The sequence below is a fragment of the Gallus gallus genome, chromosome 3, assembly GCF_016699485.2.
Source record: "Gallus gallus isolate bGalGal1 chromosome 3, bGalGal1.mat.broiler.GRCg7b, whole genome shotgun sequence".
Classification (NCBI taxonomy): domain Eukaryota; kingdom Metazoa; phylum Chordata; class Aves; order Galliformes; family Phasianidae; genus Gallus; species Gallus gallus.
The window spans coordinates 8032680-8054778 of record NC_052534.1 but is presented as its reverse complement, the minus strand read 5'-3'; the positions used below and the strand labels follow the sequence as shown (position 1 = coordinate 8054778).

The 22099-nt window shown below is 45.5% G+C and overlaps 1 protein-coding gene and 1 long non-coding RNA gene across 4 annotated transcripts in view; one reads left to right on the top strand and one right to left on the bottom strand.

The window, feature by feature from the left end:
• The window catches only part of CAPN13 (calpain 13), a 35201-nt gene extending 31080 nt beyond the window's left edge, over positions 1 to 4121 (bottom strand). For all 3 annotated transcript variants that reach the window (XM_004940180.5, XM_040697452.2, XM_025149358.3), the window contains exons 1-2: positions 4071 to 4121; positions 1255 to 1503 (exon numbers count right to left, since the gene is read on the bottom strand). In XM_004940180.5, coding sequence (XP_004940237.3) covers positions 1255 to 1491 — 237 coding nt within the window. In that variant the 5' untranslated portion in view covers positions 1492 to 1503; positions 4071 to 4121. The remainder of the gene's footprint in view (positions 1 to 1254; positions 1504 to 4070) is intronic.
• Positions 4122 to 5604: 1483 nt separating this feature from the next.
• Positions 5605 to 18745, top strand: LOC124418342. The gene is made up of 2 exons (XR_006938687.1): positions 5605 to 5771; positions 13021 to 18745. It is a non-coding gene; the product is annotated as an uncharacterized LOC124418342 (long non-coding RNA).
• Positions 18746 to 22099: the final 3354 nt, after the last annotated feature.

Here is a 22099-nt window from a genome sequence, read left to right as displayed (position 1 = left end):
ACAGTTAGAAAAAGGGACATTTCAAATGTTGTCTGGGTGCCCCCCCCCGACCTACCTACCCCTCCAGGAACTCCCATCCCAAATCAGCTCACTTTTCAGGTCGAAACAAGTTGGTACTGACCGTTACCACTGACTCCTGCTGTATGAAAATCAGTCTGTTTTCTTCCTGCTTTGCACATTACCCCCAGATATGAAGACTTCAAGCTCTGAACATAATTGGCCTATTTTTCTCAACAGTGTACAAGGTAAAATAGTGTTGCTGCTCAACTGCTATATCAGAGCTATCTGCTACTTAAGTAACAAAACCCTGTATGACTCTGAAGATGGAAGCTAAGAAACTAATAGGCCCAAAATGTCATTTTTATTACAGATACATTTCCAGAATTATTATTATTATTATTTAAGCACCAGGGGAATAGCCCATTAAATCTGAACAGGGAACTTTCAAAGAGGTACTGCCGAATCAGTGGCTTAAGTTACAGAAATGAGAGATCTTCAGTAGAATTTGAGAGTCATCCAGAAGCAGATCAAATGGGAGCACTAGCTCTAGTGAGGTTCACAGACAGAAACGTACACAATGACAATATTAGTATTACAAATGCTAATCCTCAGAGCTGGATGCCACTCTTACCGAGGGAGAGACTGAGATCTTCTGGCTCTGTAACCCATACAGAGCTGTGACTATGGGCAAAGCCATGTGAGCTCGTCATACTCGAATGTCAGAATCTACGTGTGTTAAGTGTGTAGACAAGGAAAGATAATCTCAAGTGATTTCACACCACTACTTAGGTAAGTGCAGTTTAAACTGAGGAAGGTTTTTGGAAGAGAGGCAAGACCAGGAGCAGCCTTGAAGGGGCAGCTGGTGAGCCCCAGGACCTGGAGAAGACAGAGTGCTTCAACAAAGGAGTTGTTCAGCTCCCACCCAAGCAATCAGGGCATGCATAGAATGTATGGCACCTTCCATGGGTTGCTTGCAAGCCCCCCTGCTTTCTCAGGTGTTTACAGCATCCCTCTCCTTGCTGCCCTGGTCTGCAAAGGGCAGCCCACAAGCTAGACATGCAGAAGATGCTGTCAGTAGGTCAACTTCCTTCCACATGTCCCACAGCAAGGATGCTTTCTTTCAGTGTTGCGTTCCCAGTGCTCCCCTTGGGCTCTGTTCTCCTGCTTAGCACAGACCTCTTTCCCCCAGGACGAAGGCATCAGCACCCACATCCAGCAGCAATAATACAAGACACCTGGGCTCATGAAACTCACCCTTGGCCTCTTCCACTCTATTTGCTGCAGCTTATCCTTTGGGAGCAGGTTGGGACCGATGGAGCTGGTATCAGCAGGGAAGATGTCATCCTCAAACAACAGGCCTTGGCTCAGACACAGGGATCGCAGGTGCTCAAAGTCCTGATTATTAAAATTCCTCAGGTTCTGGAGGCCTCCCGTTGTCCCTGCTGTTTGCAGGCCTTGCTGCAACCTCAGAGCCGAGCTGAGGTTGAGCATTGCTCCCCTGTCCTGTGAAGGAGAAGAGACACAGACAGCCATTAGCTATCCAATCTGAAGTGGTGCCCTGAAGCATGTTTGAGCCCCTCTTTTTAAAATGCTTTAATTTATACAGTTCACAAGGCAAGGTACAATTCACTTAGGAGGATTGGACATTCCACATATATGGTGAAATTCTACACCAGCCAGACTTAACAGTTAGCACTGGAAAATCCCCCACATGCCCTGGGCGAGGCATCCTCCTCCTTTAATTAACTTTGCTGTGCTGATATCTAGCCTGCTGCTTAGTTTCAGTTTCAAGTCACTGGATGCCGTATTTCTTTTAGTAGGTAAAAGGGCTCTTTCCTATCAAGCAAATAGACTTCTGGATCTGGTGTGTTGCCAGTGCTGTACAACGGGAGCAGACGGCTCCAACAAGAGCTAAGCCTTGGATTTCTTGAGCCCAGAACAGCTCCAGTGTAGGCATGACCCAGGCACCTTGCCCCACACTTAGTGCCACCACCCGTCTTGGTGCTTCACGTCCCTTGGCCATCTGGTATTGTAACTACAGCACAGAAAAACAAGGAGGTTTTGTGTTCCATTATCTTAATTAAAAGCCCCAACAAGAAAAAGAAAAAAAAAAAAGTAGTCATATGGAATTCAGAAATCACCCTTGGCCAACAGGATGAGAGAACATTCCCCTTGGGCTTGCAGTTTTTAATACAATGGAAATAAATCTCATGTAATGTACCATAACATGACAAGGGAATGGCTCCTTCTTAACAAATACTCATTTGAAACTGTGCCCAAGCCCCATGCATGTGAAGATCTATTTCTTGCAACAGTGTTCCAGCAAAACTGATTACTAATTCCAAAACTCAAATTAAAACTAACAGAGCTTGAAGGCTGGAGCTGACACGCGCTCCCTCTCTTCTGACAAAGAACACGAGCTTTTAGCGTATGTCTGTGTGCGTTTAATTACGTTGCTTAACATATCCGGAATAATTTGGCAACCAGATTGAAGAAAATAATACATTTAACTACTTCTGGCCTTCCAAGAATCGCTTTGTTAGCGTTGTATCTGGGCGTACGTGTGCACAGAGACACAAGCTCTGTCTCTGATGGGGTCGGTGCTCCCCATCAGCCTCCCCTTTCAGAGCAGCCCTGGCCGTACGTCCTTCTCACTTGGCTCCCACAGGTGCAACAGCAACAGCAGAGATCATGGCAGCTTACAGTGGGGAGAACCTTGCAGTTACTGAACTCCGAGACAGAAAGGCTACAAAGGGACAAAGCCATAACGCAATGCTGGGCCCTTGGACTGTTCCATGTCATCAGACACACACAGGGAGGAAACTAACCCGGGAACCCCAAGCACCCACTGTTTTCTGCACTAAACAACTTAAAAACCACCAGCAAAGGGTACGTCTCTTCACTTTCCTGCATTCATTCACAGAAGATGTCAAGCCACTGTTATAATCAGGTACTCAGTGGTGGCAAATGCGACTGACAGCTAATTACACTTTGCACAAAGATTTATGTCAGAGTACACACATTATTTCCTTCAGTGGCTTCTGATAGTTTTCACTGAGCAGGAAGTGGAAGTAAGCAATTAGCTCCATCACTGAGCTACCCACCTTCTCCTCTCCATCCACTTTTTTCAGAACGTTTCTGGTACACGTTGGCTCGGATGGGTTTCTGTACTTTAAGACTGCTTTATTTGCATCAAGAACTACGAAGAATCTCAGAAAAGCCAATAGGCCATCAGCCCTTCTTCTCCTGTTCCCTCTCAAGCACTCCAAAACGCCAATGGGTAATTTAATCTCACGCACAGCATTCAATACATGCTACAGCAATGCAAGCTCTCTTTTCCTGTAAGACCCTGTCACTCGTGTATTCGTAAAAACTGCAAGGCATCAGCTCCAAAATGGCCTTATCACGAAGGAAAGTGCGGGTTCATTAGCTCTGCTTGCACTCATAGAAAAACCAAATGACATCATGCTGGTTCTCGGCAGACCACCCTCAGTGACAGCCAACTGTACAGGAAGAGCAGGGACCTGAACATGGGTGTCCCAAACCCTCTGTCAGATAGACAGCATACAGCACACAAAAGCCATGAGCACCACCTCACCTCCCCCCAGAAAATTCAAGCCCAAAGCTAGGTGCTTTGGCAACCCTCCTATAGATTGCTCTCCCTGTAGTATCTGATACAACCTTCTGCTCCAACTAGTCTATGAAGTGCTTCTTTCTGGCTATTTATTTTCCTGCATAGCATAAGGGCACTTCCAGTTACCCTTTTTCTGCCTCATTTAGCAGCAGCATACAGTAACCGTAAAGTCCTCCTCCTCCGAGGATCTCCGCTCCCACCTGATCCGATTCCTTATGACAACTTGCTGTTTTACTGTTAGGCATTTTGTAGGATGGCAAATTCTTTTTTTTTTTTTTTCTATCCCTCCATGCAACATTAAGGACAGGGACTCTGATTTATTCTGTCTCCCCAAGACGAATCCCTCTCAGTGTTACTGTGGTGCTTTTCCAGCACTACTCCTTGCATTTTGCCTGCTTTATCTCACACTAAGTAAAATAGCAAAGTGATGTTTTACCTGCAGTGCCTCCGGTGGAACCCTTCAGCCAAATCCAAGAGAGCGACAGATGGGCTGCTGTTATCTCAGTGCTCCTTTATAGGGCAGCTTTTGCCCTACCCTTAGCAAACACAACCAGGTTGAATTCAAGTTCAAGGCCAAAACCAAACAATACGACACAGGCTTTGCATACAGATACCATGTGTACACACACACAAATGCACTTCTCCTACCAGACACAATTAAATCTCTACGTACTTATCAAAGTTGATAGTTTCCCATGGCTCACTGTGGTTTCAGATGCAGCCATTCTTACAGGAAAACAAGATTCATTTGCATACCGGACAATTCCAGGCTATCCTTTTCCTTATCGTACCAGGAAATGTAGCAGTGACACTGGGCATAGGTTGGCAGGGCTCACCAAGCAACACGCCATCAGAGCTGTGGGTGATGTTATGTGGAGCCCAGAGCTGGACTCGATGAGCTAACTCATGATATTCTATGATCCTATGAATGTTATGGGAAGGGGCAATGTTCTTCATTCTGGGGAAGTGAAAATGAATCTAAAGAAGCCCAAAAGCTGTGGGAATGGCATGCTGCATATCCTCTGGGACGCACTTCTTGGCAGCAATCCTAAGCATATTTCTACATCCTATAAACCCATTTTTGAAGAAAAGACCTTTGGAGTCCTGGTAGACAGCAGGTTAAAAGTGAGCCAAGTGAGCCAGCAATGCACTCTTGCAATATAGAAAGCCAAGTGCGTCCTGAGCTACATGAGCTGGAGCATAGCCAGGGGTCAAGGGGATGCTTACCCTCTGCACAGCGCTTTTATGTCCATTCCTGCAGTAATATGTCCACTTTGGGGCTACCCAATATAAGACTGGCCCTGAAAGCACAGTAAGTCCAGCAGAAGCCCACCAGGATGGTCAGCATGCAGGAGCACACGGCATCAGAGGAGAGGCTGAAAGTCAAGCTGCTCAGCTGGGAGAAAGGAACCTCGTTGCAGTCACCTCTGTTAAGGCATATCTGAGCTAGCAAGCCCAGGTTATGGCTGTGTATGCACAGCAGGTTAGATAATTAAACCAAGAAATTACCCTCTCTTTTTCAAGCTACCACCACCAATTCATCAAGAGCAGTTCCTCTGCAGTGAAAGCTTAGCTTGGGGCTTAACAGTAAAACATACCAGTATATCATTCCTTCCTTACCCAAAATAACAATGTCCCGAGTTCAGAAATGCCTTCTGCTTGGGCTGCAGTCACTTTGGGCTGTGATGCCAGCACTTCCTGTAACAGCTGGTCCACAGGAGCTTGGGAAGATGAGAAGATAAAAACGCTCATGAAAAAGGCAGCTCAGCCTCTTCATCAATGTTTAATTGAGATCTGTGGGTCTCCAGGCTTGGATTTTAATAGCTGGGGCGCTGCATCCTGCTTACTCTGATTTTAGGACTCTCGTTTCCACACGAGAACTCAGCACTCAGCATACTCCAGCAGGAAATGCATCTGCGTAGATCAGAGTAAAACTGCTCCTGAGAGTGCAGCTTCACTCTTCCTTTAAGAGCTGCTTCCCACAACCACGACATAAATAAAAGCTGATTGCAACAGAAGCAGAGTGTGAAGATTCCCTTCGTTGCAGGAAACGAGCTCAGAGTGATAAACGCCGGTGCTGCTAGCTCATCTGACATCCCTCGCACTGCTAATTGCCTCCTCTCTGGGGAAGCAGCAGGTATGTTCCCCTCCAGGTACGGTGCTTTATTGTCTGGAACCGCTATCTCTGCTTAAATGGTGGATTAACATGATTTAAGAAATATTCATTGCAAAGTTGATTAGAAAGCGCCATCACCAAGCTGGCAGGGGGTTTCAGTTATTGCAGCACGGCACCGATTTGAGAGTGTCAGCTTTCCTGCAGAAGGCTGTATCGATGTGTCCATTCCCACTGTGGCTCCAGAGGAAGAAATCCAGAAGGCACAGAGATTTCTGCATGGCAATAAGCCTTTAGGTTAGTTGCTCTCCTCCCGAGTGTTTGTGCAGTCCTGCAAGAAAATACAGGCATTTGACTGAAACACACAGGGCTGTGTGCTGGGAGAGGAGGGGTGTTTTCTGCCAGTGCTACCCTGTTTGATTCTGGCAGATGCAACATTGCCCTGACTTAAGGTTTGCTCTTGCAGAGCAGGGATGTTCATCCACCTCAGGGTGGCTGGGCATTACCACTCATCCTATCGCTGTTACCTGGGAGAAGAAGCCAACCCCCACCTCGCCACATCCTCCCTTCAGGCAGCTGTAGAGAGCAATAAGGTCTCCCCTGAGCCTCCTCTTCTCCAGACTGAACAATCCCAGTTCCCTCAGCTGCTCCCCATTGCACTTGTGCTCCAGAGCGTTCACAGCTTTGCTGCCCTTCTCTGGACACGCTCCAGGGCCTCAGTGTCCTTCTCGTAGTGAGGGGCTCAAACTGAACACAGCGCTTAAGGTGCGGCCTCACCAGAGCTGAGTACAGAGGTACGATCACCTCCTCCTGCTGGCTGCACTATTGCTGACACAAGCCAGGATGCCATTGGCCTTCTTGCCCACCTGGACACACGGCTAACACCCCTAGATCCTTACCTTCCATGTAGCTTCCCAGCCACTCAGCCCCAACCCTGTACCAATGCATGGGGTTGTCGTGAGCAAAGCACTCGGCCCACGGCCTTGTTGAAGCTCATACAATTGCCCTCGGCCCAGCGATCCAGCCTACCCTCATCCCCCTGTAGGGCCTCCCTACCCGCAGGCAGATCAACACTTCCTCCCAACGTGGTGCCATCTGCAAACTTGCTGAGGTTACAGCACTTAACGAAGTGTTATTCGCGGCCTCTCTGAATCGCTGTGTTTTCTGTCATCTTTCCAAGCGGGGGGAAAAAAGAACAGAATAACTTTGCCCAAGTAATCCTGGAAGCGTTAAGGAAAGCAGCTCTCCTCACACCACCCACACGGCTTACATGCTGAAGGTTTGGCTGCTGTCTCCTGCAGCACTTCAGACATATGTCTTCAACTCCCATTTCCATTGCTTTTACCCCTGTGAAGATCACATTTGTTTTCGCAGAGGTACTCCTAATTAACACCATGGTAAATAAAAAGGAGGCAGGAGATATTTCCAGGGTAGCCAACTACTACTGCGTCCCTCAGCCCTTCGCATTTGTTGCAGTCACTTTGATCAGGTGTTCTGCTGCTTCTGCACGATAGGACTAATGGAAAATCAATCAGTTCCTTTTATTCATTCATAATTTTGTGTATCAGTCAAGTGTTATCACTAATTTGCTTCTCTTGGCTAGAAAGGCTAGGAAAAATACTATTTATAGACGATCTTGTTCACTTTGGATACATGCACTCAAACTTCTCCCCATTCACAAGCACAAGCTTTTAGGACTGTAAAATTATCAGTTAAATAGCAACGACCAGCTTTTGCATCTGTTTGTACCCAGCCCTCACCCACAAGCTGCCCTCAGTGGAAATTAGCCACGAGCTGCATTATTTTTCCATATTTTTCATATTCACGGATGAATCATTTTGCTTATAAATGAAGTACAACTGCTGCTGAAGTGAAGTGTGGTAGCTGTATAGCAGCACACAACGAATGGGCACAGTACCACTGCCAGCTGGGGAGGGGGTTTGGTGTGAAGAGCCTCTCTCTCTGCAGCCACGTTTTCAAGAGAAACGTCCACTGGCTTGGGAAGTACAGAAGGGGTTCTTGAAGAATGAGAATGAAAATAGCAAACAGAGAAGCAACAAACAGGCAGCCTGCTACAGGTTCTCATATTAGCTCTACAATTGGTTAGATAGTTCCCAGTGGGCTATTCTTCCTTCAGAAAATGCCAGTCTGACAAACACAAAAGCCCATGCAATGAGTTTTCACCATGAGCAAGGCAGAATACATTTCAGTAACACCACCGGGCTCCATTTTGATTTTGGAATGATCTCATTGTTTTGGCTTATGGAAAAAACCCATCACTTTATCATTATTATGCAACAGATTCAACATTTTGCAGTGTAAAAGTCTGTTAGAGCCAGACCTTTGTGGAGGGCCATCAACATGAAGTTCTTGTTTCCAGTAGCACATTAGCCCTTGTTGGGCAGCTCTGCATCCAGCCCTTTTAAAAACCCTGTGGGCATCAGATGATGCATTCCACATTTTGTTTTTGTCTTGGTGTGGACTGACTGCAATGGTTTCTGAAAAACAAACATGAGACGTATCTGCCATGCCCTATTGAAGAATCCTTGGTCTGCAGATCATTCACAGACAGCGTTTGTGGTTCAGTCTTTTCCTCCAGTCTTTGCTGATGAGGGGGGCGTATTGCACAGCAGAGCTCCTTCTTGCTTTGGCACCTTGCCATCTGTCACATGTCAACAAGGACGTGCTGTCTGTATTCTAGATAGGCAACTTGCTACTTACCATTCCTCCTTGCTCCCACAAGAAATCCCATGCCTGGAGATAGAGAAGGCTGCCATTTGAGAAGAGCCAGATAGCTGTCCCTGTATTCCATGTTCTTCAGCAAACACCCCAAACCTGACGCTGTGCTTAGCATCCAAACCAGAGCAGGAGATGGGGAGGGATCTGGAGCTAACTGGGGGAAACCTTAATACTGTCAACCCTGGAATTAAAACCATGATGCGTCTGGAAGTCAGACATACAGTCGTTTCCTTGTTCTGCTGCTACTACAGCCTTCTGGAGATGAAGGAGCACATGCTCTCGACCTGCTCTCACTAACGACCTATTGAGCCTTCAAGACCAATCTTGGCTATGAAAAGAGCCACCTCATGACTTTCTTAATAACATGATGACTTTCAGCATCATAGGGTTGGGCAGTCTTAAAAATAAACAAATAAACATTACCGGCCTGGGTATAGTCACACTCTCATCTGGCTACCAAGTCGTAAGGATATCTCTGAGCTTACTCATCCAGTACTAAATAAAAACCAAAATCACCCACAAAGAAGGCAGCTATGCTTATTCTTCATAGAATCACAGGATGGCTTGAGTTGGGAAGGACCCTAAAGCCCACCAAGCCCCAACCCACTACCATGGCCAAGGCTGCCCCCCAGCAGCTCAGGCTGCCCAGAGCTCATCCATCTGACCTTGGGCACCTCCAGGGATGGGGCACCCACAGCTCTGGGCAGCAGTGCCAGGGCCTCACCGACCTCTGGGTAAATAATTTCTTTGCTGAATTTCCCCTCTGCTCAGTAGCGTTACTTCAAATCAAAACAATGGAGAATTTCACCCCTTATCTGAAATTCAGAAGGAAGAGGGAAAAAAGCTCCAGAAAAGTGGACTTCCCCAGCAAAACAGACAGGTGTTTTTTTTTTTTAATTGAGGGCTTTGGAAAGGAGAGGTTTGTGTGTTCACTCTTATTTTCCAGCCTGTTGCCACACGCCTGGCTGACATGGCAGTTCCCATGCCAGCTCATTACTGAAACGCCTTTCCTGCACACTACATGCAAGAGCAGCTTTGGAGCAGCTCCAGCTCCGAGCTCTTTTTTCAGGTCAAAAGCCTCCTCTTAGAGCTGCACAGCATGCTTTGATAACACAGGTCTGCTCTCTTGGCTCTGCTCTATCAGCAAAGAACAATGAGGACCGGTACTGTATCTGAGTTATTAATTAAATACCTTAAATAAATAGATAAGCCATTTAGCTAGGGCTCAGCACGATAGATAAGCCATTTAACTAGGGCTTAATGCAGGTAAAGAGAAAAGGATGCCACTACAGAGGACAGCGTATGGTCCCTAGCAAACACTTCTGATACTTTTCATTGACATTTCAACTAATTCTCCTTCTTGGTTACCTATATCACGTAGTGGATAAGGGAAACTCACCACAGATTCCACTGATCTTTTCCAGCCTAACCACTGTATTTCTAAACATCCGCCTCCCCTTTGTGAAGGAGAACGGGGAGGACTAAAGCCTATTAAAGTCATAGTCAAGCACGTGGGTAAATCAGAAACCAGGATAAAATCAGGGTCAAAATACAGAACGCTAATATAAAAGAGGGCTGAAGATGGAGCAAGAGCTGGGTGAGGAGCCATCCTATTCCTGCATTTAAATGCAATACTGCAGTTAGATACCAACTGGTCCTGAGATCTGTCTGCGTTGTCAGGTTTTATTCCTTAAGGTGGGATGAGACCATAAGGCAATACTGAATCGATCTCCTCATTTACTGCATCCAAAAGAAAACTCTGTTATAGGCATGTGTGTGATGCACTGAAAGGGAGACCAAGCTATTTCTCTCCTGCAGCTTGTGTTCCAGTTACTGTGCTTGTTGCAGGCCTCAGTTGCCATTAGCTGGAGAATCAAACTATAATGTACTCGACCCAATATATCCTAGTGAGTGACAGAGAAAGGTAGTGGGGAGAAAATACTGCGGGCTGTGACGGATTGAATTCCTGAAACAAAGAATTACCTTCCCCTTCTCTCCTCCCTTTCCATACTCCTGCCAAAGCACTGGGGATATTCCTATTAACCGTGCAGCAGAGAGCATTGCAGCATCACACAAGTCAAGAAGATGGGTTTCATACTGAATAACCAGGCTGTCAGGGAGAAAGAAGAGACTTCGTTGGGAGAAACGTACTGAAAGTGATATAGTACAGCAAGCTCATCCTGCAGTTTATTTGGGGCTGCAGGCTGCTATTTATTATGTGTGTACTGTGCCTTATACAATAAGACTTTGATCCCTGACTGGAGCTTCTAGGTACTCTGTAATCCAAACAGTAATAACAAACAATTACTCCGTGTCAGAGTGATGAATGATTAAGAACATTTACTGTGTTTTAACCATCAGGTATGTAAGAAACACAGGGAAACTGCAGAACTGTTAATCTTTAATTGTTTTTTGGGTTTTTTTTTTTTTTTTTTTGGCTATTTTTTTTAATAAGCTGGGCTGGCTTAATAAATCTCCAGGACTTTCATTAATGTGTGCAGCTCTGAGGGAGAAAAGCCAAGTCATTATCATAAAAAAAATGCTTTATGCAGATTTCTATGACTTTGTTGTACTTGCTGCGTTATCAGGCCTGCAAAACATGCCTCAGAGCTACAGTGCAGGTATACCGTCGTATTTAGTCATTTATTTCTACCTCCCCTCCTTTCAAGAATGCACCCTTCGCCCTTTTTGCCACTGGTGGTGGTTTGGAGGTGAGTTAGACCCTGCAATGGCATTCATCTGTGAGCAATAAGTGAAAAGCAGAGAGCAACCACTGTTCCCCAGCAGCTGACACCTCTGCTTTGCCGGGAGTTTGAGCTGTGTGCTTTATGCCTGCTGTGCATTTGTACTCCACAAAGCAACAAAAAAAGAGCGAATTTTGCCGGAGGAAATATTCACAGAGAGACTGTTTAAAGTGAAATTGGAAACCATTTCGCTGGAAAATGAATTCCAATCTACGTATCGAGGGTCTGCCTCAAATATCTGAAAGTTTTGCTTCTCTAATCAGGGAGGAGCGCAAGGCCTGGATTTCCAAATCAAACCAGGCACAACTGCCCGTGCTCCCCAGGATCTAACCCAAAGGCCACTGCCATGGCTAATTCAACAACCCCAGTGGACCTCGAACACTGGGGCAAGGCAGCAGCAACCTAGTGTGCCTGGGGCCACACCTCGTGCAAGCACCAAGCCTTCATCCCTGCTACGGAATACAACAGGAGACATCACTGGCCTAAATCTGGTCCTAATGCAAAGTAACAAGGCACAGTATGACCCCACACCACAAACCTTCCCCCCCCCAGAAAAAGGCATCTTGATCCAGGCTGCCAGGGTACAGGCACCTGCAAATGATCATCCGGTAAATAATAATTTCTTCACTAACCAGGAAAAAGGACCTTTTTGGATAGGACAACTTCTGTTTCAGACCCAGAGAAAGACCTAAACGGCTGAAAGTTTCCCCATTTGCTTTCTTCTCCAACTGTACAGATAAAAACCTATCGTGAGGGTTTTGCTGGGATAACTACTACTGGGCTCTAACGCAGCACCTCTCACAGTCTCAGAACCATGGAGGTTGGAAGGGACCTCTGGGGAAGGCAGGGGTTGGACTTAATGATCCTTGGGTTCCCTTCTAACTAAGCATATTCTATGATTATAGAATACCAGCAAGTCCATACCAACAAGTCTAACACAAGATGCCTCCCTGCCAGCTTGGCACTGCTTTTTCACTCTCACCACTCCCCTCTGTCCCTCTGACACCTCCCTAATGCCTGCCTTCCCTCTTGTATCTGTGCAAAACCACAGAATCATAACATCCTTGAGGTTAGAAAAGACCTTCAAGATCACAAAGTCCAGCGTCCAACCATCAACCTGACCTACCAAGTCCCAGCACTGAACCACGTCCTTCAGCACCACATCCACGCATCTCTTCCATGCCTTCAGGCATCAGGACTACACTACTTCCCTAGGCAGCCCACTGCAATGCTTCACCACCTCTCTGTGAATAAATTTTTACTAATATCTAACCTAAGCCTCCCCTGGCACAGTGAGACCACTTCCTCACGTCTAATCTCTTATTACTTGAGAAAAGAGGCCAACACCCACCTCACTACAACCTCCTTTCAGGCAGTTGTAGAGAGCAACGAGGTCTTTCCTCAGCCTCTTCTCCTGACTAAGCAGCCCCAGATCCCTCAGCCTATCTTCACAAGTCATCTTTTCTAGTCCTTTCACCAGCCTCATTGCTCTTGTCTCCATATACTCAAGCAACTCAATATTTTCCTTCCAGTGAGGGGCCCCAAAATGAACACACTACTTGAGGTGTGGTCTCACCAGTGCCAAGTACAGAGGGACAGTCACCTCCCTGCTCCTGCTGACTGCACTGTTCCTGATACAAGCCAGGATGCTTTCCTGGCCACCTGAACACACTTCTGGCTCATGTTCAGCTAGCTGTATCAAAAGCGCTCAAAGAGCAAATATTTGCTAAGATTGGGTCCACTGAGTCTACCTGCTTACTATTACCAGGTGTTGTGTTCCTCCTCTACAGCATCCACATTATCATGCCTGGGTGTCACGAAAGCACAGAGAAGCCAACAGGTTTTGCTGCGAACCTTTACTGTAAGTATTAAAGACTAACCTCTGTTCCAAAGAATGAACTACTGCAAAACACAGAAAGCCTCGTTAGCACTGAAATCAAATGCCAGGCTTGAGCCTGAGAGTAGACTTGACTCATACACAGATCTGTTGACTCTTAATACAGCAGAACACTTGACAAATACCTCCAAGCAGCCCTGTGGCCGTGCCCTGCTCTGTAGGTTAGGGGACATTGTGCCCCAAAGTCACACCAGCACATGGGATTTCACTGTAAGTTACAACAGCTCTGAACTCCATCCTTGCAAACAACCAGGCATTTCCCATTGATTTTGCTATCCCTTCCCCCAGTAAGAGGACATAATGCCAAGAGTCTACGACTATCTGTCATAATGGCAACAGCAGGACAGTTCATCTGGGAGAATCCTGGTTTGAAAGACAGATCAATGGGCTGGCATTCAGTTGAAGTGGTTTGTTGTCCCCATTGTTTCTTTGTTTTGTATTTTGTTTTAAGGAATTCTCTTTCCTCTTTTGGAAAAAGCTTGTTTTTTTCCAGGTTCAGGCTACTTCCATGTTACTTTTCTACAAATAGGCTTCTAAACAACTTTACTGGCAGGAATATATTCAGAAATAGCACTCTGGGCGAACCTTGCAGTCACAGAAAATAGACTTATCATTGTGCAATAATGAATTTCTACAACTTTGGGGGAAAAAAAAACCCACACAAGAAAAATCACACAGTTCTCCTGCAAAAACAGACTGTGTTCTATCCAGTGCTGCGTCTGGTCTGTTGGCCTGCTAACCAGATGCAGGAAATACTACTACTTCAGTAATAATGGTACTTATTGAAAAAGGCATCAATCTCAAAACAAATCATCCCACTCCATCCAATTCGTTTTCTGGGAAGAGCAGAGGAATAACGTAACGGATACCAATGACTTGGTGTAGGACAATTCTGCAAGATATTCAGATATAGATGGGCAACGGGTGAATTAAAAAGCTACCCGTGTGATAAGAAGCTGAAGGAAAGCCTATTGTTACAGTCTGACAATGAGCAGCTCACAGATGTTTCTTCCTAACTCTGGATTGTATTCTTAAGGCACGGGCCAACTACTAGGGATTTTAATGACTTCCTATTTTCAGTAGCACAAAACATTCACAGGTCACACTTGTTTCAGTCAGAAAATGGAAGCATATTGAGTGGCTTAATGCATTCAGGCCAGCTAATCAACACATCGGCACAACGAAGGTTTTGAATCTCAAATACCTTCCTCGGAGCTGCTCACGGACTGAAAAATTCATAAATCAGAAACGAGTAATGGCTGCATTCAGCAAATAATTTCAGACAGCAGATACAGTTGAGAAGCACTCCGTCTGTCTGTAGGAAGATCAGAAATGATGCGACATGACTTCGGCTGTCCTCCGGGGAATGATTTGCGCTCATGGGAGACCCCAGTTGTTCGTCTCCCAAGACATCAGCCCTGAGCAGCTGTGTAAGCCTGGGTCCAATCCAGGACGTGCTCTTAGCAGTCGTAGCAGTTGCCCTACAGAAACGCACTTGAGAAAAGGCAAAATAGCATGAAGACACAGAGGGGTGAGGAAAGTGTGTGGAACAGGCCTGCAAACAGTGAGGAGAGGAGAAGGCTGCAGGTGCAAGAGCACAGATTGCCCTGCATCCTCTCGGGAAGGAACCACAATGGAGCAGGGAGGAAAGAGTGAGGAGGCAGAAGCAGCAGAGAGGAGCGATTATGGACCCACCACAACACCCCCCTTGGCATCCCATGACACTTCAGCGAGCCCCCAGCGCAGGACTGACCCATAAACACGAGGCAGCTCTGCCTCCCAAGCACATGTCAGAATCAACTTGCTTTCTTCCCTGCACCGGTCCAATTCAAATGAAAAGAACCTGCCTCTCACTGCTGGCACATCAGCCCCAGCCAGCAGAGCAGTTCAGTGCCAGGTACAGGCTTTACTGTCAGATGCTCTCTGGTTAGCTGAGCTCTGTTTTGCTGACTTCTTGCTGCTGCTGCTGCTGTTTTGTTCATGGCTTTGCTGCACTGAGTTCTGCTGGTCTCCCAAGGAAGTAACTCACACTGCAGTCGGTGAATGCCACGGACAAAGCGTTTTCACTGGAGTCCAATGTCTTCTCTAGCATTTATCACTTCAATAGCCTAATGAAGGTGAGATGTAATTACAAAGACAACAACTGGGCTATAGAGTTTGTTTTGCAATTATCTATACAGCGGGTAACCACTGACACAGAACAGTGCCTTCTCCAAAGCTGGCAAGACGTGGCATAAATGTTCATCATTGGATGACTTGAAGTGACCCTACGCCGCGCTCTGTAATTGCTGCCTTTCTTCCTAAGCACTTGAAAGCAAACACAAAACGATTGAGCTCGTCCCAAGGCAGCTTTTCCAACCAATGGAGATGGTTTATATCAATGCAACTAAGCCCATATAACTGTCACCTTAATATCTTTCCCACTTGCACGGTGATCAGCAGTGATTTCGCTTGAGTGATTTTTGTCCGTGTAAGCAACCTCAAATGAATGTAACAATAATAAGAACTCCCAGCAGAGCAATTGCTATTGCAAAAAAAAAATAATAATACTAAAAATCTCTAGAAGCGCACACAGGGCACTTCTGATTACACACACACACAAAGAAAAGCAAAGGGACTGGGAATTAAAAGCCATTTCAGAAGTTTCATTTCTTCCTCTCATACTCAAAATCAGCATTTGTATTTAGGGTAAAGTGATTTTAGGCAGTTGCCAGGATGGCTGACCCTTATTTAAGGCCGAATGTCTGAAGGCACAAAGAACACTGCTACCAGATAACGACCTCCTGCTGCTAAATATATACCATGGTTTATTGCTTGATAGACATCATGCAGTAATGATAGCTAATGGTGCTGCTAAAAGACAGCTTAATGCTGAGTAGGAGAGCAGGTTCATTCAGAAGCCTCCTGAGCCCAAGCACCACAATACAAAGCATGACTTTCTCTTAAAGATCCAAGCTTGTTTCCAGGTTTTAATTTGTTTAGTCCCTGACAGCTAGCTAGACTAGCAATTACTTCAGAGAAACAAGCCCTTTCTTCAGCAGGATGAAAGCATGGACTTCAGTATCTGGCTAATATCATGAGTGTACTCCAGTCCAGGTAGCTTTCAATAACCTGTTGCACTTGCATCTTTCTGACGTATCCTAAGATGGGTTTTAGCTTAGTGCAGAAGACTGACAAGAGGCAATACTGAAAACTGTAGCTCAGAAAGTCAGAAACCATGAAGATGTAGTCTGCATACATAACAGTTTAACAGTTTGGGCTTTGCTCAGGCTTGCTGTAAAGTAAAACTAAAGGATCTTGTGCCTGAATGAATGAGATGCTTCCCAGGTTTTTACAAAGCTGAGGCCAGCACCCATAACTAGACCAGTACGTTCAGCTTCCCACTACAGATGCAGCACTTTGATGAGTTTCACCACTTCCAGGTGAGACTTACTGACATCTCATGAGTGGATATGGTGACATCTGAATTCAGACTACGAAGCTCTTTAGATTTCAGGTTTGGAGACCCAATTCTGGCTTCCCTGTACTTTGGGTAGGACTTCCAACTGCATGAAGAGGACATGAACAAGGAACATTTCCCTTGCAGGGTTTTAGGTGCCCTCAAAGAGAATAGGTAACAGCTCAGGTTCTCTCTTTCTCTAGTTAACTGAACACAGTTATTTGTTATCCTCTAATCTTCCTGCTTATACTTACTCTGGAATAGACAGTGGGACCTGCCGTTTGGAGATAGCATGTTTTATTTCCTATACAGACATCTCATAAGAGAAGCAGCATAGATTGCCCCTGCAGTTGAGAGCCTGGCTGCAGAAGTGAGAGGTTGCTGTAATGCTGTACGATGACAGTGATGGCTCAGAGAAAGCAATGCTGTTAATTGCAGCAATTAAACAGTTATGATATAATTAATGTAAAAATCATGCATGGCTAAAACCAAAGGTATTTTCAATTCCTGTTGAGGTGATATCAAATCTGCTGTTATGACGTGATGGTGGATAATGGCTATGGGGAATCCAGGGAACAGTGATGGGCTGTTGAGTGATAGAACAGCCTAATGGGAATGGCAAGGAAACAGAAACGGACTTTAACAGGACAAATTGAGCACTACAAATGAAGAAACCCAAAAGAAGTCATTCCATAGCAAGACCTTTCAGATCTGTGACCCATATCAGTAGTAGATCTTATGCCTCACAGAGCCTGTTGCAAGGACTGGCGTCAGCTTCCAACACAGTACAGTGGACATTCACTGTTTCCCCTTTCCAAACACACGACAAGAAACAGGAACAGAAAAGTCGACTCGTTCATTTTACTTTTGGTAAAGAGCAACTTCTGGTGAAGAGTAAGTTTTAGGAGGTGAGCTTACTCTGCTTAACCTACGTCTTGCATTGCCAGTTTGGTGTATTAACAAATGCGTGACTTGAGAGATTAAAGAAATGAATTGATATTATAGATAGTTAAGAAATCTGTATAATATTGAAGAAACTTCAGAAATATGGTATTCCCAGATTTAAAAAATAATTAAGAGAAAGAGGTGAGGGGCAAATAAGTGAATGCGGTCTGTCATATCTGCTCCATGGCTGCCTCAGCTCAGCTTACTCTGTAGCTTGGCTTCTAAATGTCGAAAATCTGTCTTGTCATATTTCAAGCTTTCTTTCATCAGGGCAGTTATAAGTACATGCTAAAAATACGCTGAGAAAATCTGTTGATTTTTTTGTGTGATGCTTAAAGTCAATTTTGTCAGCCCACGAACGCAGACAGTCACATCAATCAGACAGCAATGCCCGGTAACTCTTCCCCATACCCAGAACAAAAGACTGTTACCATGATTGCCACTTTCACTGTACAGCAGTAGCAGAACTGCAAAACCAAGGCTTAGAGTTGTACGGCTGTGCTACAGGCAGAGAGGGTTATGTGTTCATTGGACCTACAAAAATACTTTGGTTTTGCAAAACTACACCAAAGACATGGCCAGCCCCCAAGCCTTCCCCACAAATCCAGCTTGAAATACTGCTGTGCTGAGTACTAATCTTCTGGATCTACATTATTTATGCTTCCTGTTGGGTAACTTAATGTAGTGATAAATGAAACCACGTTGCTTGCTGTGTATTAACATATGATTTACTGATTGGTCTTCTTATAGACATAGACTGCAGTCTCAAGGAAAAAGGAAGAAATGAGCAATCTCTAGGCTAAAAATACAGAGTACGCATTAGAAGGCAGTTTGTGTTTCTAGTGCAGTTTTCTTGAACATTTTTCATACCCTGGCCCATGGGCAATCTCTTTTAATCAATCTCTCTGTTCTGTACCCAGAATCCTGTCTCTGGTTCCTTACCAGGTCATTGAGGTGAAACCACTGGGGAACTTGATGATTCAAAATGACTACGTGGTATACAATTTCGTCCTCTGTCACTTCAGTGTTTTGGTTTATATGCCTCTGGCTAAACATAGCAAGTCCTGAGGTCCAGCAAAATGGACCCAGGATTTGCATTCATACAAGCATGCAATATTATGGCCATTTGACGTAATGGACATACCTTGTCTGGTGTCTAAAGAGGACTAATGGTTTTCCATTTAGATTCTGTATTCTACTGTTTAATAATAAATACACTCCTGACATTGTTAAATGATAGCCTGCTCCTAATAAACCCCATGCTGATCCGTTTGTTTGTTGGAGCGGGTAATTCATCTTCCTGGGCTGCTAAAACTTTAGCTGGGATTGTAGAGACAACATGAATCAGACACAACCAACATGTCCCCTGCTGGTTTGCTCATTTCCTCTCAGGGAGAGACCAGAGAGTCTTCTCTTCACGTCGCAGATCTTGTTATTAATTGATTTCATTATTAATTGCTCATAAGGCTTGGTAGGCCACATACATAAGGAATACACACGGACTGCCATGCATACACTTCTCCCAGGCTGCATGGTACCAAGCTGTAATCCCTTTGTGGTACTGAACGAAGTGCCTGTGGCCACGCTGAATCCACCAGAATGAGCTGAGCAATATAATTTTTGCTTTAGATTTTCTATCAGAAAGAAGGCTGGGGAGGGGGCGACGAAGGATCACGTTATCCTCAAATCTAATTACGATCTCAGCAGCTCCTGAGGATTTGGTTTATGAAGTGGCTCATAAACTCATCGTTATCATTATATCCATGAATACCCATTGGTCTCATGCACTCATAAGGGCTTGTTTGAGTAGTTTTAAATTAGTTTATAATACAAATAGATTTCAGGATGCTCCTGACAGCCAAACACCCTGGAAAGAGCAGCCTCCATGGAATAACTGCCTCAACAGATCCAGCTTCTCACCGCTTCAGAGTATCACTGTGAGGAAATGGGCTCCCACCAGCTTTGCTAAGGCTGACATGGCTTTCCCCTGAAGCATCCTCGTCACATCAGGAAGGTATAACAAACAGGGCGTGTGCACAGCTTACCTCCAGGAATCCTGGAATCCTCCTCAAGTCTTTACCATAAGCCCAGGAAAGATCCTGAGAGCCTTGCAGGCACCCTGCACATCTCCCCAGGCCCCAGCACAGCTGTGAACGGAGCAGAGCCACACCTGAACACATGGGATGCAAGATTTAGAAAAGAGAGCTTTCAACTCACCATTGCCTCACATCAAAATAACTCAGGGCTGGCCAGAGCACTTAGCAAGCTGTCCCTTCACGTACATCCATCCATTCACCCACAGCTGCTGCTGTTGTTACTTGCCCCAGAAAGCTGCAGTCGGGTTAAGGTCACATTCCCTTTCCTTCCCCAGTCCAATGGTCTCATAGCACCCACAAAACATGCAGTCTTGACACAGCTGAGGTTGGCAGCACTGTGCTGAGGGAAGAAAGGGGGTGATACTACACAGGAGTTTCACTGCAAATGCACCCCTATCTCCAGCACCAAAGTACCATCCTAAGGCCTGCTACCTCTCGAATACCTAAGAATTAGATGTTAGTGGACATCAGGACACTATTGCACCAGCAGACACTATTACAAAAGGCAGAGAGGGCTGGGGGCAGTTACTGTGGGGTTTTCTTCCTTGCTGCTTTTCCCTCCAAAACATACATTCTGTTTCACTGCTGTTTCTCAGTAGGTTGGCTGCCAGAGAACCTAATGAAGGTGGTTGGAATACTGTTTCAAAATGGAAGGCTCTAAGGGTGGAAGTGTCTATACAAAAAGAACAGGCTCTAAGGACAGAATAACTCATGGCAGGAGGAGGGGGGAAGACATACAAGATACTAAGTCCACCCAGGGTGCACCTGCAGTTCTCCAGAGACAACACTTACCATCAGGTGGAATCTCATGGACCACTTCCCTGCTTCCTCCTGAAAGCACCAGGAGCAGGCTGGCATCTGACTCATTAGGCAAGCCCCTCAAAGCAGTCAGAGCTTCTTCATTTGCCTTGGTAGAATGCTCTGGGTTACACTACCATACCTCATGAATCTCCGTAATGTCACTGGGAAATAAGATACACCTGTCCCGAATCAGAGCAGATAGACCTATCTGATTTCAAAGCCAACTCACACTTGAGCAGAGATTAGATTGGCTGTAAGAAATTCTTGTTATTGTGCAACTTGTTATTCATGGTAGGGTGAAAATGGCTTCAAAGGTGATCCTATGTACTCCGAAGGATATCTTCTTATATCTAATGTACTTTATACAAACCAAATTGGTTTTTGCTTCAAGCATCTCTCTGCAGAAGAAAATCAATTTCAAGTTGCAGCAGCTGTGATCTTTCAAGCTAAAGATCCATTGCAAACTTACTAAGTGTTTGGCAATGCAAAACTGCAGAGACATGACAAGTAATGCCTCTTGTCAGTGTGTGCACTGTGTCCAAATCAACGTTTGACCTCCAAGATATGGAGCAATCCACTGCCACTCTAACAACAGCATCCCTAACAGAAATGAAAATATGGTGTAAGCGGATACACAATTTGTTTTAACCCCTACGACATTCCAGGGCAGCAATTTTAAGCCACTAGGTCAGTTGTCCTTGAAAATAAAAAGCCCTCAAAGTGCAGAATGCTGACCCAACACCTCCCAGGCTTTCCTCATCCCTGGGAGTAGGTGATTTCATGCTCAGATGATTTGTGACGTCCCTCATTACTCCCTAGTCTTACATGGCCTGCTGCAGCAGGTCTCACAGCTCCACAACTCGCCGTGCACCTTCTGAACTCACCCTGTTTGCCGCCTAGCTGCTCTTGTGTCTACAGACCACTGCTGATGGGGTGCCTCCCATCAGTGCCAAACCTCCAGGACAGCTCCTGTTCACCCCAGCTTGTTCACAGCCTGCCTAACTGCACACTCCAAGGACTGCTAAGGAGGCGAATGCAGCCACAGGAAAGGATCAGGAGCACTTGTCCAAACTGAAATTATCACTGCTGTGCATCTTTTGCTGACTGTCCTGAGCTGTGCCGTGGACTCCAGCAGCTCTGGGCAGCTGAAGTCCAGCAAAGCTTGTGATAGCTATCTAAATCGTGTTGGCTTAGTGAGGAGCAATGTTAGTAACACCTTTGTTACTAACACCTTCTCTTAAAAATATGCTTAAACTCATTTCTACTTGACACCATAACCCGTGGCCCACAAACAGTCCTGATTTTGCAGTATCCTTTTATTACACGCACCAGGTTACATGTAAGCTTTCAATCCTCCTTTTGCTTTTTTTTTTCCTCCAGGATAGGTTGGTGGGTTTCACAAGCGAGTTTAACTCTGTACACTGGCAAAGTATTGCCCGTGTGCTTCTTTCACATAAATCACAGGAAAATCAGTCACTGCAATCAATCAGGTTTTTATTCTTACAGGCTTCTTAGGCACTTCCAGTGAGAAACGGGACAGTGGACACTTGGGGAACATCGATGAGCCTGGAATAATTCTACTGGATTTCAGCCCTCACATCTCAAAGTAAGCTGGCTAACCGTGCCAGACATCCTTAAACTCTTTGGCCATGTAAACCCCATGCTCACTTGCTCCTTGAGGGAGGAGAGAA